Raw genomic sequence first — 17,179 nt, forward strand, 5'->3', positions numbered from 1 at the left:
AAGGCATGATGGGAGCACGAGCGGGTTTTGATATTCTTAAAGGTGCAGTGTCTTTGGACACTGAGTGGACACAGCCGCCTTGTGGCCATATTCCTTTTCAGTTTTTGCTTTAAAATAAACTATAACACACTGGAGTTTTCATCCAAATTTAGGGTAAGTTTAATTTCGCCTGTTGGATGTTTTTTTTTTAATTCAGCAATGAGTACATGAGCAAATGTCGAACTTGACCTAACAAATGGATGACATTTACAAAGTACCAAGTCAGAAGACCTTTTATACTTGATCACGAATACCTGGGTACATATGTTGTTCATGTAACAGTGAAAACAAGCACTTGAAATTCAATAGGTCTTGCATTGTCAGAGTTAGAGCTATTGGCGTTCTAAATGAGAATTTCTTCTACCTACGTGTTTTGGTTTGGAGTGAAGTGGATGTATAAACAGATGCAAAACAAAAGTTGATGGACAGAATGCAGAACAATGTCATACATTCACCCCAGTACAGAGATCTGGGCCTAAATCCATCGTTTTTTTGCACTCCACACCACCCCAGTTCAGACATGGCCATATGCAAATCAACCTTGACCCTGTGCCTCATGGGAAAAGTCCAGTCCGAACTGCCAAACCATGTCTTTCCTAGACCGGAATCAAGCATCCTAGGACCGGTTTCTGGCTATCAGCCGTCTGCCGCCAGGATAGCTTGACTCCAGTGGTGTGGAGAGCATGGGACTCACGTCTGAGCATAATCATCCCACTCGGGGTGACAAATGCAAAACAAAAGTTGATGGACAGAATGCAGAACAATGTCATACATTCATCCGAGTGGGATGGGTATGCTCAGACGTGAGTCCCATGCTCTCCACACCACAGGAGTCAAGCTATCCAGGCTGATGACGGCTGATAGCCAGAAACCGGTCCTTGGATGCTTGATTCCGGTCCAGGAAAGACATGGCTTGGCAGTTCGGGCTGGACTGTTCCCATGAGGCACAGGGTCAAGGCTGATTTGCATATTGCCATGTCTGACCTGGGGTGGTGTGGAGTGCAAAAAAACGATGGATTTAGGCCCAGATCTCTGTACTGGGATGAATGTATGACATAGTGCTGCATTCTGTCCATCAATTGTTGTTTTTGCATTTGTCACCCCAAGTGGGATGGGTATGCTCAGATGTGAGTCCCATGCTCTCCACACCACTGGAGTCACGCTATCCAGGCTGATGACGGCTGATAGCCAGAAACCGGTCCTTGGATGCTTGATTCCGGTCCAGGAAAGACATGGTTTGCCAGTTCGGACTGGACTTTTCCCATGAGGCACAGGGTCAAGGTTGATTTGCATATGGCCATGTCTGACCTGGGGTGGTGTGGAGTGCAAAAAAACGATGGATTTAGGCCCAGATCTCTGTACTGGGGTGAATGTATGACATTGTGCTGCATTCTGTCCATCAATTGTTGTTTTTGCAGATGTATAAACAGAGACACAGTTTCGGCACTGACTAGAGGACTTAGAATGAGGAATTACAGTTGAGACCAGAGAAGCAGCTAGCAGCACTCTATAGAGGAGTTAGAATGAGGAATTACTAATAGGACCAAAGATGCAGCTGCAGCATTGCCTAGGGGTCTTACAATGGGGAATTACTGATGGGGCCATAGAAGCAGCTAGCAGCACTGCCTGGGGGACTTAGAATGGGAAATTACAGTTGAGACCAGAGAAGCAGCTAGCAGCACTCTATAGAGGAGTTAGAATGAGGAATTACTGATAGGACCAAAGATGCAGCTGCAGCATTGCCGAGGGGTCTTAGTATGGGGAATTACTGATGGGACCATAGAAGCAGCTAGCAGTACTGTCTAGAGCGCTTAGAATGGGGAATTACCAACTGGACCAGAGAAGCAGCTGCAGCACTGCCTAGAGGACATAGAATGCAGAATTACCACTGGGACCAGAGAAGCACTTGCAGCACTGTCTAGAGGCCTTAGAATGAGGAATTACTACTGGGACCAGCGAAGCAGCTGCAGCACTGTCTAGCGGACTCAGAATGAGAAATTATTTGATGGCCCATGGGATACCAATTTAGCGGATTTCAACTTGTTTTCTCAATGGTGGTGCCATTTGGGGCTGCACCACTGGGGGCATAGTCTTCTACTGCTCTCAAAATAGGGTGGGCCGAAAGAAGACTGGGTGGTGTGGGAGTGGGGGGGGGGGGGGGGGGGGCTGGATATTCGCCTTATTGTGGTGTATGTCCCCTGGTAATCCTCCTCTAAATTATGCCCTAAACCTTTCGTGCAGGTACGTCCTTGGTGCTACAGTGGTGTATATGGTGATACCCTGTAGATAATCTGTGATGATTGCTGAAATTATTTAAATGAATGCTATGATCACGTGATCACAGCAGGATTAGTCTGCATTCGACTAACTCCGGGCGGGTAACTATGCTCCGCCCGCGGAGTTTGCGTAGTTTTGCCTACTCCGCTTTGCGCTGCGAATGCGGAGTTCAGGCAAAACTACGACTCCATGGCAGAGTGTAGTTAGCCGGCCCCTCCACCCTCCCAAAGTTATTAAAAAGGCATACAAATTATTAAAAAAGCACTTAGCTGCCGCGTCTTCCTCGGCCGCCTCTTCCTCGCAATGGCTGCTCTCTCCTACCTCCTCCTCACACTGAATAACCCCTACGTGTACGTCTTGCAAACACGCAAGGCATACAACACAGGGGTTATTCAGTGCGAGGAGGAGGCAGGAGAGAGCACCCATTGCGAGGAGGAGGCAGCAGACAAGTGCCTTTTTAATTATTTTTAATTGCTTTGGGAGGGCGAAGGGCGCGTAGCGGGTCGTAGTTCCACTGAGTTTTTTAAAACTCCGTGGAACTACGTGGAGCACCACTCCGCACACTCGTCCCAGGCAAAGACGGTAAAATGCGACACATCTCTCTAAATAATGTTGATATGCACAATGAGATTTAATTCGGGTGCCTCGTCAGTGCGCTTTGCTGGTATGCAGCCAGACACATTTTTTCAGGACCCTGTTGTGTCAACACTCGAAAAAATGTATTAATGTGAATAGATAGTATAAAAATTATGCTACCTAAGGTATAAGCAAAAACACACCCTTATGCAGTGTTAAGGACGATGACAGCCACTGCAGACAGAAGGAAAAGCAGCAAATGTAAACAAGCATATTTTCGAAAAGTCTCATTACTTTCTGCAAACTTCATACTAAAAAATCTCTGAAGTAATAAAGAAGAATTATTGTTTTATTGTGGCAGTGGTGGGCCCAACATGCTACTCTCTGCAAACCCTGTCAGTATGTGGTCTTTGCTGAAGAGTGAAGGGCTGGAACAGGTCCAGACTTCAGGACCCTGGATCAAGAATGGGTAATGCACTATCCAAACCCAGAAGATCTCATTGATTCTTCCTATTAAATGAGTCTGTAAATCCCACAGGGAAGACCCACACAGGGACATGTCATTTCAAAGATTCATTACTGTACTTAACCCCTGCCCTCTACCCTTGTAGAGGATTAGATTCTACTTGGAAAAATAGTATTTGTATAAATAAACTGTTTTACATTAAAATGCTTGGTGTAATCTAAAGACATGCAAATATTGGGATGCCTGCATCTTCATATCAACAAATAATACATAAAGGGGAGATTAACTAGTATTTCGTACTTGGATGCGTTTGTAAAGACTAATTACCTTATTGTTTTGTTTGTTTGGCTATACATTAGCATACTTGGATTTTTGTTTTTGAAGTGTGGGTAGGACTTTTCTGTAGCTTTGTGGCCTATTGGAGCTTCCGTTACTCACATGTCCAATAATCACCTTCAAACACTAAACTTGTTTAGGCCAAGTTCTCCAGAATCAAGGAAAACTGAAGCGGTGACATGATGGACCCGGAGTCCATCCAGGGCTCTCCAGGCTGACATGAGCCCACAGAGGGGAAGATCAGCAAGGCATAGTAAAGCACCCCAAGGAGAAGAGCCTAGTAAAAGGATAGAAAGAGATGTTATGAGGGAGGCTGCCATGCGTACAGGGAAAGACCAATCAAAGCAATGCACAATTAAAACGGTAAAGTGGATGGTGACGCCTGGGTCTTCCTATATCCCTAAAACATAATAAAACAGACAATATAGGCAAGATAGAAAGAAGCTCGGAATAGGCAGAAAGGATACAGTGGTCTGCTCCTAAGCAAATCTGAGATCTTTAAAAAGATATAATCATTGTCCATTCCAAAACTGTGGTTAATTGTCCCAGAGATCCGAGCGTAAACTGCAGGTGCATATGTTCAGTTCCTGGTAAACTAACTCATAACTGTGTGCACTGTTGGCTTCTGCACGCCTAGAGGCGACTGCCTCGTCTCATTACTGGTTCTCTTGTAATTAAGAAGATGCGTGCATTTGAATAGTGTAGTAATTTTACACATTAAGTTTTAAAGTGTGGATTGTGGGAGGTTAACTGCCAGCTGTTGGTGTAATTACATACATCGGCTTGCATACCTTGAATATAGGCAGAGAGCTGAAGAATGTAAACACAGCTGTATCACTGCCTGCCTTAGTCACCAGTTAAATGTAAAGCAGCGGGCATGTCCTTGTTTCCCCTCGATGCACTGCTTGAGTGTCTGGCTTTGTTGCCAGTGGCCCCCATACCTGCCCCGGCCAGGACACTGCTGTGATAAAAGCATTACTCATTGTTTTGGATTCGGGTGTTAGAGGGGAAGACAGGGGTGGGGGAGAAGGAAAGTGGCAGGATCCTGCCGGCTGCAGCGGCACAGGGCACATTTAAGGTGGCAGTGTGCCGGTTTATTTATTTATTTATGCGATTTTATATAGCGCGAACTTTACCCGAAGGTGTCGGAGCGCTTTACATAAGAACCAGTTGAAAAACATAAGGACTTAGGATTACATGCGTTACATAAAGGATACAAACAGAAAAAAATGCAAATGTACAAGATGTAAAGTCACACAAGGAGGAGATACAAATGGATATACTCTAAGAGTCACATAGGAATGGTAGATGGTACAAAGGTCTACTGCCTATACTAGTGATTAGAGTTATCCCTATATACATATATATACATACACAGTAGATTTCCTTAGGCAGAGTTCCATTAAGTGGGGTCGGATGGGGGATGTAGTCACAACACCAAGGGAGGGTGGGAGGGATTCGAGGGTATGGAGAAAAGGCAAAACAGAGAGGGGAAGAAACATTTGAGGATCCTCAAGGGGGAAAAGAGGGAAAAGGGTAAAAGACGAGGGAATGGACAAGATGACGGGTCGGGCACCAGAGAAAAAAACGTCTGAGAACAGCAGCAAAATGGCGGGCAGGACAAAGGGAAAAGTAAAGAAGTCCATGAGAGACTGTGGTCCACAATTGCAGTGCTTCAGGTGTTTCCCGTACCGGGAGCCACTGGGATGGATTCAGGCCTCCTGTGTCTGCTGAACAAATCCGATGCGTTTCATTTGAATGTACTATGCTTATTTAGTTAAGCAATGTGCTTTCAATACGTTGGTTTGTTTAAAGCAATGTGTCTCAGCATATTTAGGCAGACCTGCTCTTGTTAAAATATTTACTACATCATACTTTTTTATTGTTGGTCAGTTACAAATGTATAGACAAACTGCTTGGCATAACCAAGCTAGAAAGTGTTTGGTATTTTTATCGGAGACATACTTTAGTCTCTGGGGTTAAAGGTGAAATCTGAAAGTTGCTGCAGTTACTTACATCAATGTCGGATTTAATGCTGTTTTGAGCGGCTGTTTCAAATGCACCACCACCCCCTTGGGTTCATCAAACCTCTAACATGCCTTTTAACAGCACTCGAGCAGTGCTTGCACAGAGCAGCGTCCTGCTCGTTTCCTCTGTGCATACTTGTAATTAATCAGCCGCCATGCGCGATAGGTGTGCATTAAATACGACTCTCCCGATTGGCTGCAAGTCAAATGCCAGCAAGCTAGGTTGCTCCTGTATGCGGGACATACTGGGGGAGGAGGCGGCACCAGAGGAGACTAGCGAGCGGCAGCTGTGTGCAAGTGCTGCTCTAGTGTTTTTGAAAGGCACGTTCCTTGCAATAATGAGCAGGGGGAAGGAGGATGCAGTAGAGAAGATGAGCGAGCCTGCTGGAGTGATCTGAAAGAGACACGTTAGTGATAGATTCCTTACCTTAGAATTACCCCCAGGCGTCAGACTGGATCCGGAACGTTTTCGTCAGCAGTACCCCTGCGTGTCGGAAGGTGGTGTCATGTGGCTCCACGTCCGTCGTAGGCATTGTGATCGCCGGGATGACTTCGCGGCAGCTACTTAGACGCCGCCCTCGCGTGCTGACGTCAGTTCTTTCTTCTTCTGCGCCAGCAAGTTCAGATCCGGAGAGAGCGGTTCCCCCAGTAAATTTTTTGGGACTTTTGTCTCTGTCTTTTGAGTCTTTGACTCCTGGTGTATAGGGATGCCCGGTTTCAAGTCTTGCGAGGTTTGTCCCCGCATGATGTCGGCGATGGATCCGCACCGCAAGTGTTTCTACTGCTGGGGCGCGACCTCGACCCCGCGCCTTGCCCCGACTGTCAGGCCATGGCTCCGATAACTTTGCGGGAGCGGTCCCGAAAGTTGCTTGAAGCCCGGGAGTCGGCTCCGCGCCGTTCAAGGTCCCGGTGCCTTTGGAGGTTGAGGGACCGGTTGCGGAGCCGCCACCATCGTTCGAAAAAGTCATCACACTCTGGGTTAGGTAAGACGAAGCACAAGAAGTCGAAGAAGCGATGTCGCTCTTCGCCTTCCCCTATCCTGTCTCCCCACACGGCTCAGGCTGCGGGTGGTGCTTACCCCGCGGCTCCGGAGGAGCCTGTGCAGTCGCTGTCGGCTTACCAGCCCTTCCCGGGTCCTTCGGCGACTCCGGCCCAGCTGCAGGAATTTCTATCAGCCATGGCCCGTCGGGCCCCGCCGGCGTGCCTACGGGCCCGCAGGTCCGACTGTGGGTCCTCGTCCTTCATCGACGATTTCGCCCCATATGTCATCAACGGCTCCAGCCTCAGCAGCGCGAGATCCCCATGGATCCATGCAAGGATCCCAGCCAACGTCTACGGCACAGCCACCGGTGTCGGCCTGCTACCCAGCTGATGTCGTCCCCAGCTTCCAACCCGACGTGGAGACGGTGCCGGACTGGTGTCGATCGACGCCGATTCCGACGCCAATGGGGAATCCCTATCTCCATCCTCCTCCATCTTTCTCACCTGCCCAGCAGGTTATGGAGGACGGGGAGGGGTCCGAAGACCCTCTCGCAGCCCAATGCCAGTTAGACCCGGACTAGGCAGAGGATTTGGGGGACGTCGGTGATTCGGATTTCTCACCAGAACCTGGCACACTGTCTCCTTCTACCGTGGCTACGGAGGAGGGTGGTACCTATTCAGTGGTGTTACATAGAGCAGCAGAGGCTCCCCACCTCGAACTCCCTACAGTGGCGTCAGGACTAACCTCCTGACGAAAGTGCTTCAGCCGGCGGCTTCCTCTGCGGAGCTGCTGCTACCCTTTAATGATGCACTTTCAGATGTCCTTTTGAGTACCTGGTCCAAGCCCAACACAGGGGCTCCTGTGGATAGGAACGTGGCCTGACGCCATCGCCTGGCCCCGGGCGACCCAATTTTCCTCTCCCAACGCCCTTCCCCTGAGAACTTGGTTGTCCAAGCCTCTGCATCCCCAAGCGCATTCCCTTGCGCACCTCTGGGCATGAAATCCAAGAAACTGGAGCAGTTTGGGAAGAAGACTTTCTCTTCCGCCACTTCAGGGCTGCGGTCTGTGAACACTGCATGCCTCTTGGACCGTTATTCCTACTCTGTGTGGGATACAGTGGCACAGGTGCTGCCTCAGTACCCGAAGGAGGCCCGGACGGTGCTCTCCCAAGCTATTGTTGAGGGGAGAGATGCAGCCAAGTTCACGATTCGTTGTGGCCTTGACACTGCCGACTTGCTGGGCAGAACGATTTCCACGACAGTGGCGCTACGCCGTCACGCCTGGCTGAGGACCACGGACTTTTCAGGGGATGTCCAGAACACTCTGATGGACATGTCCTTTGATGGCACTCGCCTTTTTGGCGACAAGGCAGATAGTGCGTTGGAACGCTTTGTGGGCTACGGGCAAGTCCGTGGGCCTTTTGGCCATGTGCACTCCTTCCGGGTCTGGGTTTCGCTCCTTTCGTGGCCAAGGAAGGGGTGCGAAGACACGTTAGTTTCAAAGCCACATGCCTGTGCAGCATCTGTCTCAGCGCCGCTGCGGACGTGGGACCCAACGGGGTGGGTCACGAGGCCAGCGGGCGGGTCAGTCCCCTTCCACCACTGCCTCCAAACCTTTCTAGTCTTGTGTTTCAGGCCCACCAGACACCAGTGGGTGTCAGGATTCACTATCACCTTCCCCACTTGCGCACCATCCCTACGGACAAGTGGGTCTTACAGATTGTCCGAAGGGGCTACTCCCTCCCCTTCGAGACCACCCCTCCAGACTTGCCACCTCGGTACCACTTCATGTCTGGGGATCACTTGGCACTTCTCCAGCAGGAAGTTGCGGCCCTCTTGGCCAAGGGGGCGATCGAGCTCGTTCCGACACCAGAAGTAGGTTGTGGTTGTTACTCCCACTACTTCCTGGTTCCGAAGAAGGACAAGGGCCTGTGTACTATCTTAGACCTCTTCAATCGCTTCCTCCGGAAGGAGAAGTTCAAGATGCTCACACTTGCTTAGGTCTTGTCTGCTCCGGACCCGCAAGACTGGATGGTAACGTTGGACTTGCAGGACGCTTATTGTCATATCCCCATCCTGCCGGCGCACCGGCGTTACCTGCGATTCACGGTAGGCCACGAGCACTTTAAGTTCACCGTGCTCCCTTTTGGCCTTACCAGCGCCTATCGGGTGTTCACAAAAGTGATGGCGGTGGTCGCAGCTCATCTGCGCAGATCAGGGGTTTCGGTCTTCCCCTATCTCGACAACTGGTTGTTGAAGGCGGGCTCGCCCCAGGCAGTCATCTCCCACCTCCAGACTACGGCCGACTTCCTGCATTTGCTGGGGTTCTCCATCAGCGTGCCGAAGTCGCACCTGATTCCGTCTCAGAAGCTCCTCTTTATCGGAGCGGTACTGGAAACGGCGCAGTTTCGGGTTTATCCTCCCAAACAATGAGTCCGGGACATTCAGGCTGTGATTCCGATCTTTCAGCCCTTGTCCTGGGTTTCGGTCAGGATGACCTTGAGGCTGCTGGGCCTCATGGCCTCCTGCATCCTGCTGACCAATCATGCCAGATGGCATATGCAGGCTCTGCAGTGGGACCTGAAGTTCCAGTGGGCGCAGCATCAAGGGGACCTGTCTGAGTTCGTCCAGATCTCGGAGGGCACTGCACAACAATTGCATTGGTGGCTTCCAACCCAGCATTGGGTCAGCAGCAGATTACTCTCCATTCCCCAACCAGAGCACACAGTGGTGACGGATGCGTCCTTCCTGGGATGGGGCGGCCACATGGGAGAGGCGGAGATCAGAGGCCTCTGGTCTCTGGCGGAGTCCAGGCTCCATATCAACCTTCTGGAGCTCCGGGCGATCCTCCTTGCACTGTCAAGGGGAGAGTAGTGCAGGTGTTCAGACAACACCACCACAATGTGGCAACAAGCAAGACTGGGTGGGGTTGTGGACCCTATGTCAGGAGGCTCTGCATCTCTGGACATGGCTGGAACATCAAGGCGATTCCTTGGTGGTTCAACACTTGGCAGGTTTTTTGAAACGCCAGAGCGGACAAACTCAGCTGCAGGTGCTGATGGATCACGAATGGCGTCTTCACTCGGAGGTGGCGCAAGGTCTCTTTCAACAGTGGGGAGAGCCTTGGTTAGATCTATTCGCCACCGAAGAGAACGATCAATGTCAGCAGTTCTGCGCGTTGGAATTTCAAGGCAGCACTCGCTTGGCAACGCTTTTCATCACGAGTGGAGTTGCGGTCTATTGTATGCCTTTCCGCCTATACCACTTCTACCCAGAGTGCTGAAGAAGATCAGGCGCGAACGGGCCCAAGTCATTCTTGTGGCCTCAGACTGGGCTCGAAGAGTTTGGTATCCCGAGCTACTCAGTATGAGCGTGGATCCCCCAATCCGACTGCCTCTTCAGGAGGATCTTCTTTCGCAGCAGCAGGGGAGGGTCCTCCACCCGAACCTGTCCAGCCTCCACCTCCTTGCATGGAGATTGAGCGGCAACAGTTGATTCCATATGACTTGCCTCCTGAAGTCTGTGATATCATTCTGGCAGCCAGGCGTCCCTCCACTAAATCGGTATACGCTTGCAGGTGGAACAAATTTGTGGCATGGTGCACAGCAAAGGCTGTAGATCCCCTTTCTGCCCCTCTTTCAGAAGTCCTTTTATTCCTTCTTTCTTTGGCCCGGCAGGGCTCTGCTCTGGGCACTATTAAGGACTACCTTTCAGCAATGTTGGCCTTTCTCAGGCTCCCTGATCTGCCCTCTCTTTTCAAGTCCCTTGTTGTAAATAGACTTCTCAAAGGCATTACTCACCTTTTCCCTCCTATTCCGTTTGTGATGCCGCAGTGGGACTTCAATTTGGTTCTTACCTATTTGATGTGCGCTCCTTTTAAGCCGCTTCACAACTGTCCTCTTAGTTTACTGACTTTAAAGACTGCTTTCCTGGTTGCCATCACCTCCACTAGGCGCTTGAGTGAGCTCCAGGCTCTTTCCTGTAAACCTCTTTTCTGTCTGTTCATCCTTACAAGGTTGTGCTCCGCACTCGTCCTTCCTTCTTGCCAAAGGTTGTTACTGCCTTCCACATCGGGCAAACTATCACCTTGCCCTCTTTCTTTCCGCCTCCACACCCTTCCAAAGAGGAAGAGAGGCTCCACCGTCGGGACCCAAAACGTGAGCTCTCATTCTACCTGAATCGCACACAACAGTTAAGGGTGGATGACCAGATCTTTGTTTGCTACGTAGGTGCCAAGAAAGGCTGGGCTGTACACAAGAGGACTGTATCCCGCTGGGTCATCTTGTGTATGAAAGCCTGTTATTCTCTGGCTAAAAAGGAACCTCTGGTGGGGCTACACGCCCATTCTACCAGTGCGACAGCAGCTACTACTGCATTGGGACGCGGTGTCCCACTGCAAGACATCTGTCAGGCAGCCACGTGGGCCTCGCTGTACACTTTTACTAAGCATTATTGCCTTGACAGCCAAGTCCAGAGAGACAGCTTCTTTGGCTGTTCTGTTCTCCGTGACTTTCTGGTGTGATCTTGGTTCGCAGACCCACCACCGTGTGTGGTATTGCTGGGGTATCTATTCTAAGGTAAGGAATCTATCACTAACGTGTCTCTTTCAGATGCACAAGTTACTTACCTTCGGTAACAATATGTCTGTAAGAGACATTTGTTAGTGATAGATTCCTTATCGCCCCACCCATCCTCCCCGTTCTGCAAACTGATTTCTAGGGTTAAGGTCATCCCTTTCAGGGCCCTACTTTCAATGCACCAGTGCTGAGTTTCTTGCATGGCTCTGCGTTCCTGGCATGGAAAGTCATGTACAGAACTGACGTCAGCATGCGAGGGCGGCGTCTAAATAGCTGGCGCGACGTCATCCCGGCGATCACGACACCTACGACGGACACGGAGTCGCACAACTCCACCTTCCGACGCGCAGGGGTACTGCTGACGAAACCTTACCAGATCCAGTCTGACGACGGGGGTAATTCTAAGGTAAGGAATCTATCACTAACTAATGTCTCACAGATATATCATTACCGAAGGTAAGTAACTTGTGCTTCAAGGCACGCTCCTTTAAATAAGAAGCATGGGGGAGGAGGAGGCAGCCTAGGAGACAGGCGAGCTGAAGCACACGGGACGGTGATAAAATAAAGGCAAACAGGCAGATGGGAGGGGTCTGCTTTGGAGGCATGCCTGTTAATAAAGATGGAAAAATAGAAACAAGCAGTGGCAGGAGAGCGTGTCCTGCCTGCAAACGCTGGTATGAGAAAGTTCTTAACCCCTTCCATGCTCATGACGAGCTCAGCTCGTCATGCAGTTCACTGCTTGTGTGCTCATGACGAGCTGAGCTCGTCATGAACAATGGGACTCTGGGATCTGCAGCACAGCAGAGAAATATTTACAGCATCCATGTGGTTAAAGAAAATAATGCCCATAGACTGATAACCAAACTTTCTGAATATTAACACTATTAAAGGGCCAGTCCTCATGGGATGTTACAAAAGGAGGGACTACTAAGCCTATTCACTAATCAAAAGCAACGATTTTGCAAGGACTGTAACAGGAGCTAATTGAAGAGATGGGTTTGTATCCCTAACCTCAATACAGCATGGCTCGCAGAGCAGTGCATGCGCTGCCCAGGCTCGACCTAAAAATGGACTTGATACATTTACCTGCAGACTCCAAAGTCACAAAGCGTGTGTCGGCTGTTGTTCTACGATGATTTGCCTTAAATGAGGGTATAATATTGAAGTGCTGGCGCCTCAGAAGAATTCCTATGATGTATTTTTTCCTTATTCTTTACAAACATCTGCTCAAATCGCAACAGTCTCAGCTGATGTAGGTATTTCAGTGCCTGAGCAAGAGGACTGTTTCTGGGAGAGCTTAATACTTTGCGTATGCTTTCAAATTTGAAAATCTTGTAAACAAAGATGTTAGGGTTCTACATTTACAGATCATCCTAAATGAAATTGTTAATCCTTTTTTTGTTTGTTTAACAGCGTCGGAGAGAGGCTGGCACCGGAGCTGGAGCTGGAGATGCAGATTCTGATGACTCCCCAAGTTCCTCAGACTCCTCTGACGATGATGAGACCGGCCCAGATAGGGTTCAATGCATGCCTTCATGAGCTGGCTCCCACAAACGTCATCGGGATGTGGAGGGAAGGAGACTCCAAAGTTTTGTGCTAACATTTAAAATATTTTCAGCTTTTTATTGAAAAAAATCTAAAGAAACGAAAATGGGGTAAAAGATGACATCCTCCACCCACCATGTTCTCCCGGGCGGCTTTTTTGTTCGGCAATATTGCACTTTGGACTTTTTGCTTTTGCAAAGAGAAGATGAACAGGTTGACAGGAAAAAAAAAAGAACAATGATTACAAAAAATAGTAAATATATACATAAAATCGAAGACACTGAATACGCTTCACGCTTACTTTAGCCTTTGGGTCTGAATTTCCTAAGGCATTTAACTTTTTGGGGAGAAATTGGAATGGAGAGAGCATGGGTATGTGTGTGTGAGAGGTACATGTTATTTTTCTACGAAATTTGACCAGGTAAGAGCGTTTGGCCTTTAAGACCTGTACCTACAATATTTGATTCGATACTATGTTGAGTAGTTTTGTTCTTCCTCACGATCCCGTGAGCCTCCCCAAATCCCAAAGTTTGACTGTTGTTTATAGACTAGCTGCTGTGGTGAAAGGATTACTTGGTTTCTGCTTTCTGATGGGAAACGTCTTGTGCTTAGAGCATCAAGCAAGCTATTTCAGCCACCACTTACTCCAAAGAAAGATTGTTGGACTTACACTTTTGGCTTGTTTACGTCCTCTAAAAGATTTTTGAGTATTTGGCTTGAAATGCTTAACCTCTGTAAAGTCGCTGCTCTTTCCCAAATCGATGTAAAAGCGAATATACAAGGAAAGAAATCTGCATTCTGCATCTGAACATGTTCTATTTTCTGTTTAGTGTAACTGTTTACGAAATGTTTACAAAATGCCTATAAAGGGTTCTAAAACCGACGGTAGAACCCTTATACAACCGATATGAATATGGCTTCTAACTTATAAACAAATATTTCAACCTCATTTCTTTATTCCTTTCCCAGTAGCTAATCTCTTTTCTCTTTAATATATTTTATTTAAAAGAAATAAACGAATTTCTCTTTTCCCCCTTTGTCACCTTGGAATTGCAGTTGAGGATGTCACCAGTTCTGCCAAGAGTCCTTAAGGACTGGATCATATCACTGTGATAGAGGTTGGCAGAGGGGTTATTTTACTTTGTCCTTTAATCCCCTTCTCCGTGAAGGATTTTCTTCTGGCATATTTTATGCTTTCCTTTATTGGAAATTGAGTGTTGAGCAATGGAGTATATTTTTGGTCAAGAATTATTTTTACTATAGCCTCATAAAAATGACCTTTTCCCTCTTCATAAGACTTTAGCTGAGGAGAATAAGAGCACTGTGATCTCTTAAAACATTGGGTGCGCCAAAGTAGTAGGTTTGATGCATCTTCACTTTCTCTGCTTTATGTGCACGATTTATGGGAATTTTCATCAGATGTGGCCCTGAGACAACTAATGGGAAAAAGTTGTAACTAACTAAACAAGAGCATTTATTATTAATGGGATAAAGTAGTTAACGATACTACAGGATTGCACTTAGGTGGCAATGTTCTGACTACCTTCTAGGCACTCTTGGAACCTTGGTGGCAAGTTTATTGAGAAACGAATACCAGTTTGTGGTTGGCCGATTTCTATGCAGTTCATTATTTCACCAAAAGAGAAAGTAACTAGTTTATTCTTCCAAAAGCTTGAATTTCATCCCACGTCTTTTTGAAAGACAGAAAGCACAACTTCAGTGTTTTTAGAATTGCCAGGAGATGGTGTTTACCCCACTCTGAGGCCTGATAAAGAACATGTACCTGCAATACTCTTGACTCTGAGGTATACCTGGGTGCCTGTGGCAATTAGCAGTGGGCTTGTGCAAGTGAAACACCAGCTTGTCTTCCAGTTATTCAAGCTTTAGGCAGATGTTACTTTTATTGCTTGGTGCAAACCTACTCCTTTTCCGAAAACCTCACAGCTAAAGCAATGTTCAAACTCAAAGGTCAGATGCATTTAGTGGTGTCAGTTTCACTCCGCAAAATCAATCCACTTGTGCTAAGAGTTTTTGTGCCATCATAAGACTAGAAAGCAGTTACTACTCATTTTGCTTGACAGCTGTGCAGAAACGGGCAATGATAAAAAAAAACGTATTACAAAAAACGCTTTTTTCATCAACTGTTTTCAAATATTTAGTTGTGTTTTTTAAATCGTATTTTTCTGTGTGGTTGCACGGCGTGGTGTACCCTTTTCTGGTATATTTCTTACACTTACACATTTGCCTGATTATCTATTCACTATAGTAGTGAAGTGTGCAGGGTGGCTACAAGGTATAATGAATTTTTTATTTTGGTATTAAGTTTAAAAGGGTGCAGATATCGAATAGACTAGTAAAGCAGTCTTAGCTAAGAAATACTCTCACCTCACTGAACATTTCATTAGGTTTTAGTGGCTTTTGGTCTGATATTTGGCTAGGCTACTTTATTGCTTTGATAGTTTCAGAGTGTTTTTTTTCTGTTTCCCAGAACTCACCATGTAATCCTCTTGTGCGGTGTTGCATGTGCTGATTGGAACAAGACCATTTAAGGGCTATCAGACTCTGGAGGAAAAAATATGTTCTTGAGAACCATGATCACTTACTTTTTGTGCATGTGCTACTTGATCAGTTTTCCAGATCTCCATCAACACATGACTTTTAAAATGTATCGCAATGTAATGCATTTAGCTACACCCCCTCCATTGACTTTTAATTAGTTAAGGGGACTCCTGGGTCTTTCAGATTAACACCACAATATACTTTCCCTTAAAGCACATCTTTTAAGTTACCTATAATTTGGCTTTGGACATTTTTGAAGATCGCCAAAGCTTTTCCTGGTATGTTCCTGCGCAGATGGGAAGAGCTCAAGTGCAGGTGGAAGTCTTTAAAGTTACTTCAGAACATGAACTTGTACAAGTGAACTGAATCTCCTGCTCTGTGAAGGTCTTCAAAACAGAGCCTGAACTCATGTCCTCACTGTGCTGCATGTTTCCAGTGCGCCTATAATGAGTAATTACTGGATTAAGGACTCAGTATTACAAACTAACCCAAATAAAATAAAGTTAAACAATTGGTTAAGGAAATTCTCTTGGGTTCCTTTGCCGAGCTTCAAGGCTAAGGTGGACGTTTCACTGACATGTATTTCAATCCTCTCCCATTCTCGAGCAAATTAACGTCTTGAACCAACAAAATGTGAATTTACACCTACAAAAAAGAGTGTCTTTGATAGTTTTAACATCCTGGTGGTCGTTTACTTTGATATAGCGGTTTGTTTTAAAATATGTTATGAGAACTGGATGCCATAATTGTAATCCATTTAAATATTGATGTCATTTTCTTTATTTGTGGAACTAGCAGAAGCTATCAACACTGTTTGACGTGCAAGAGGTGTTTCAGCATACTTTAGAACAGCATTTAAATTTTGGAGACAATTGCCTCCACAAAGTACAGCGCAATACATTACCATTTCACATATATGGATTACAGCAATTATCAGACGTGTCATTTATGGTACAACAACGTTTCTTTTGAAGGTAACTTGCTATAGAACACGTTTGCGCCCTTGTTGAAATAGCAGCGACTGTGCAGAAAGGTTAAGACTTTATTTGCAACGCCCCCCCGCCCCCACCCCTTCAAAAGAGAGCAGGAATGTTGCAAACCAGCAGCTGGTGTTTTTTGCACTTTTTGCAAGTGTTTGCACTGCCGCCTCCCATTGCCTCTTTATAAGCACATGTGTTTTTAGAAGAGGAAAAAAACAGAAAATAAAACTTCTGCCGATCTTTTTGCAAAGACATTGCTTATCACAGCTTGCTTAAAGGCTCAGATCTGTGTACATGTTGTATATATATATATTGAAAAACATATATAGATAACCTATTTGCATAAACCATCTAGGGTGTTCTCAAGTTTAAATTGTTTAAAGTTGAAGGATGAAAAGTTATATATTCTATACAAATGCAATAAAAGTGTTTAAAAAAGCAGCAAGGGCTTGCCAAGAAACTGAAAAGGCTTTTCAGTTCTAAAGACTCTTGCTTCACACCCACAGATTTCTGTCTCTATTTCAATCATCCAGATGTGTGAGTTGTAGAGTGGAAGAGTGCTTTGTGACGTTGCATGGATATTGACAGCTAAAATATGGTGGTGATATTGATGCCACTCTCTATTTTTTTGATTTATTTTTGTTTGAATGTTTCAGTGATTTAGCAGAATGAAACACAAGGATATCTGGGTAGGCATTGTAGCTGCAATTGAACTTGATTTTGATTTACGTCCAATTCTTGTGTAGTGCTTTATGTTGGGAATCCCCCTCTGAGCACTAGGTACTCCCAAACTAACATCAGATGCCTGTTGAAGGG

General features: G+C 46.7%; 1 protein-coding gene across 3 annotated transcripts in view; it reads left to right on the forward strand.

The window, feature by feature from the left end:
- Positions 1-16,804, forward strand: part of DCAF8 (DDB1 and CUL4 associated factor 8) — a 317,296-nt gene extending 300,492 nt beyond the window's left edge. For 2 of the 3 annotated variants that reach the window (XM_078670069.1, XM_078670068.1), the window contains exon 14: positions 12,693-15,902. In XM_078670069.1, the coding sequence (XP_078526195.1) occupies positions 12,693-12,818 (126 nt within the window). In that variant the 3' untranslated portion in view covers positions 12,819-15,902. Of the gene's footprint in view, positions 1-12,692 lie in introns of all 3 variants that reach the window. The other variant, XM_078670070.1, reaches the window with a different exon arrangement.
- The last annotated feature ends 375 nt before the right edge of the window (positions 16,805-17,179 follow it).

The sequence above is a fragment of the Lissotriton helveticus genome, chromosome 12, assembly GCF_964261635.1.
Source record: "Lissotriton helveticus chromosome 12, aLisHel1.1, whole genome shotgun sequence".
Lineage (NCBI taxonomy): Eukaryota > Metazoa > Chordata > Amphibia > Caudata > Salamandridae > Lissotriton > Lissotriton helveticus.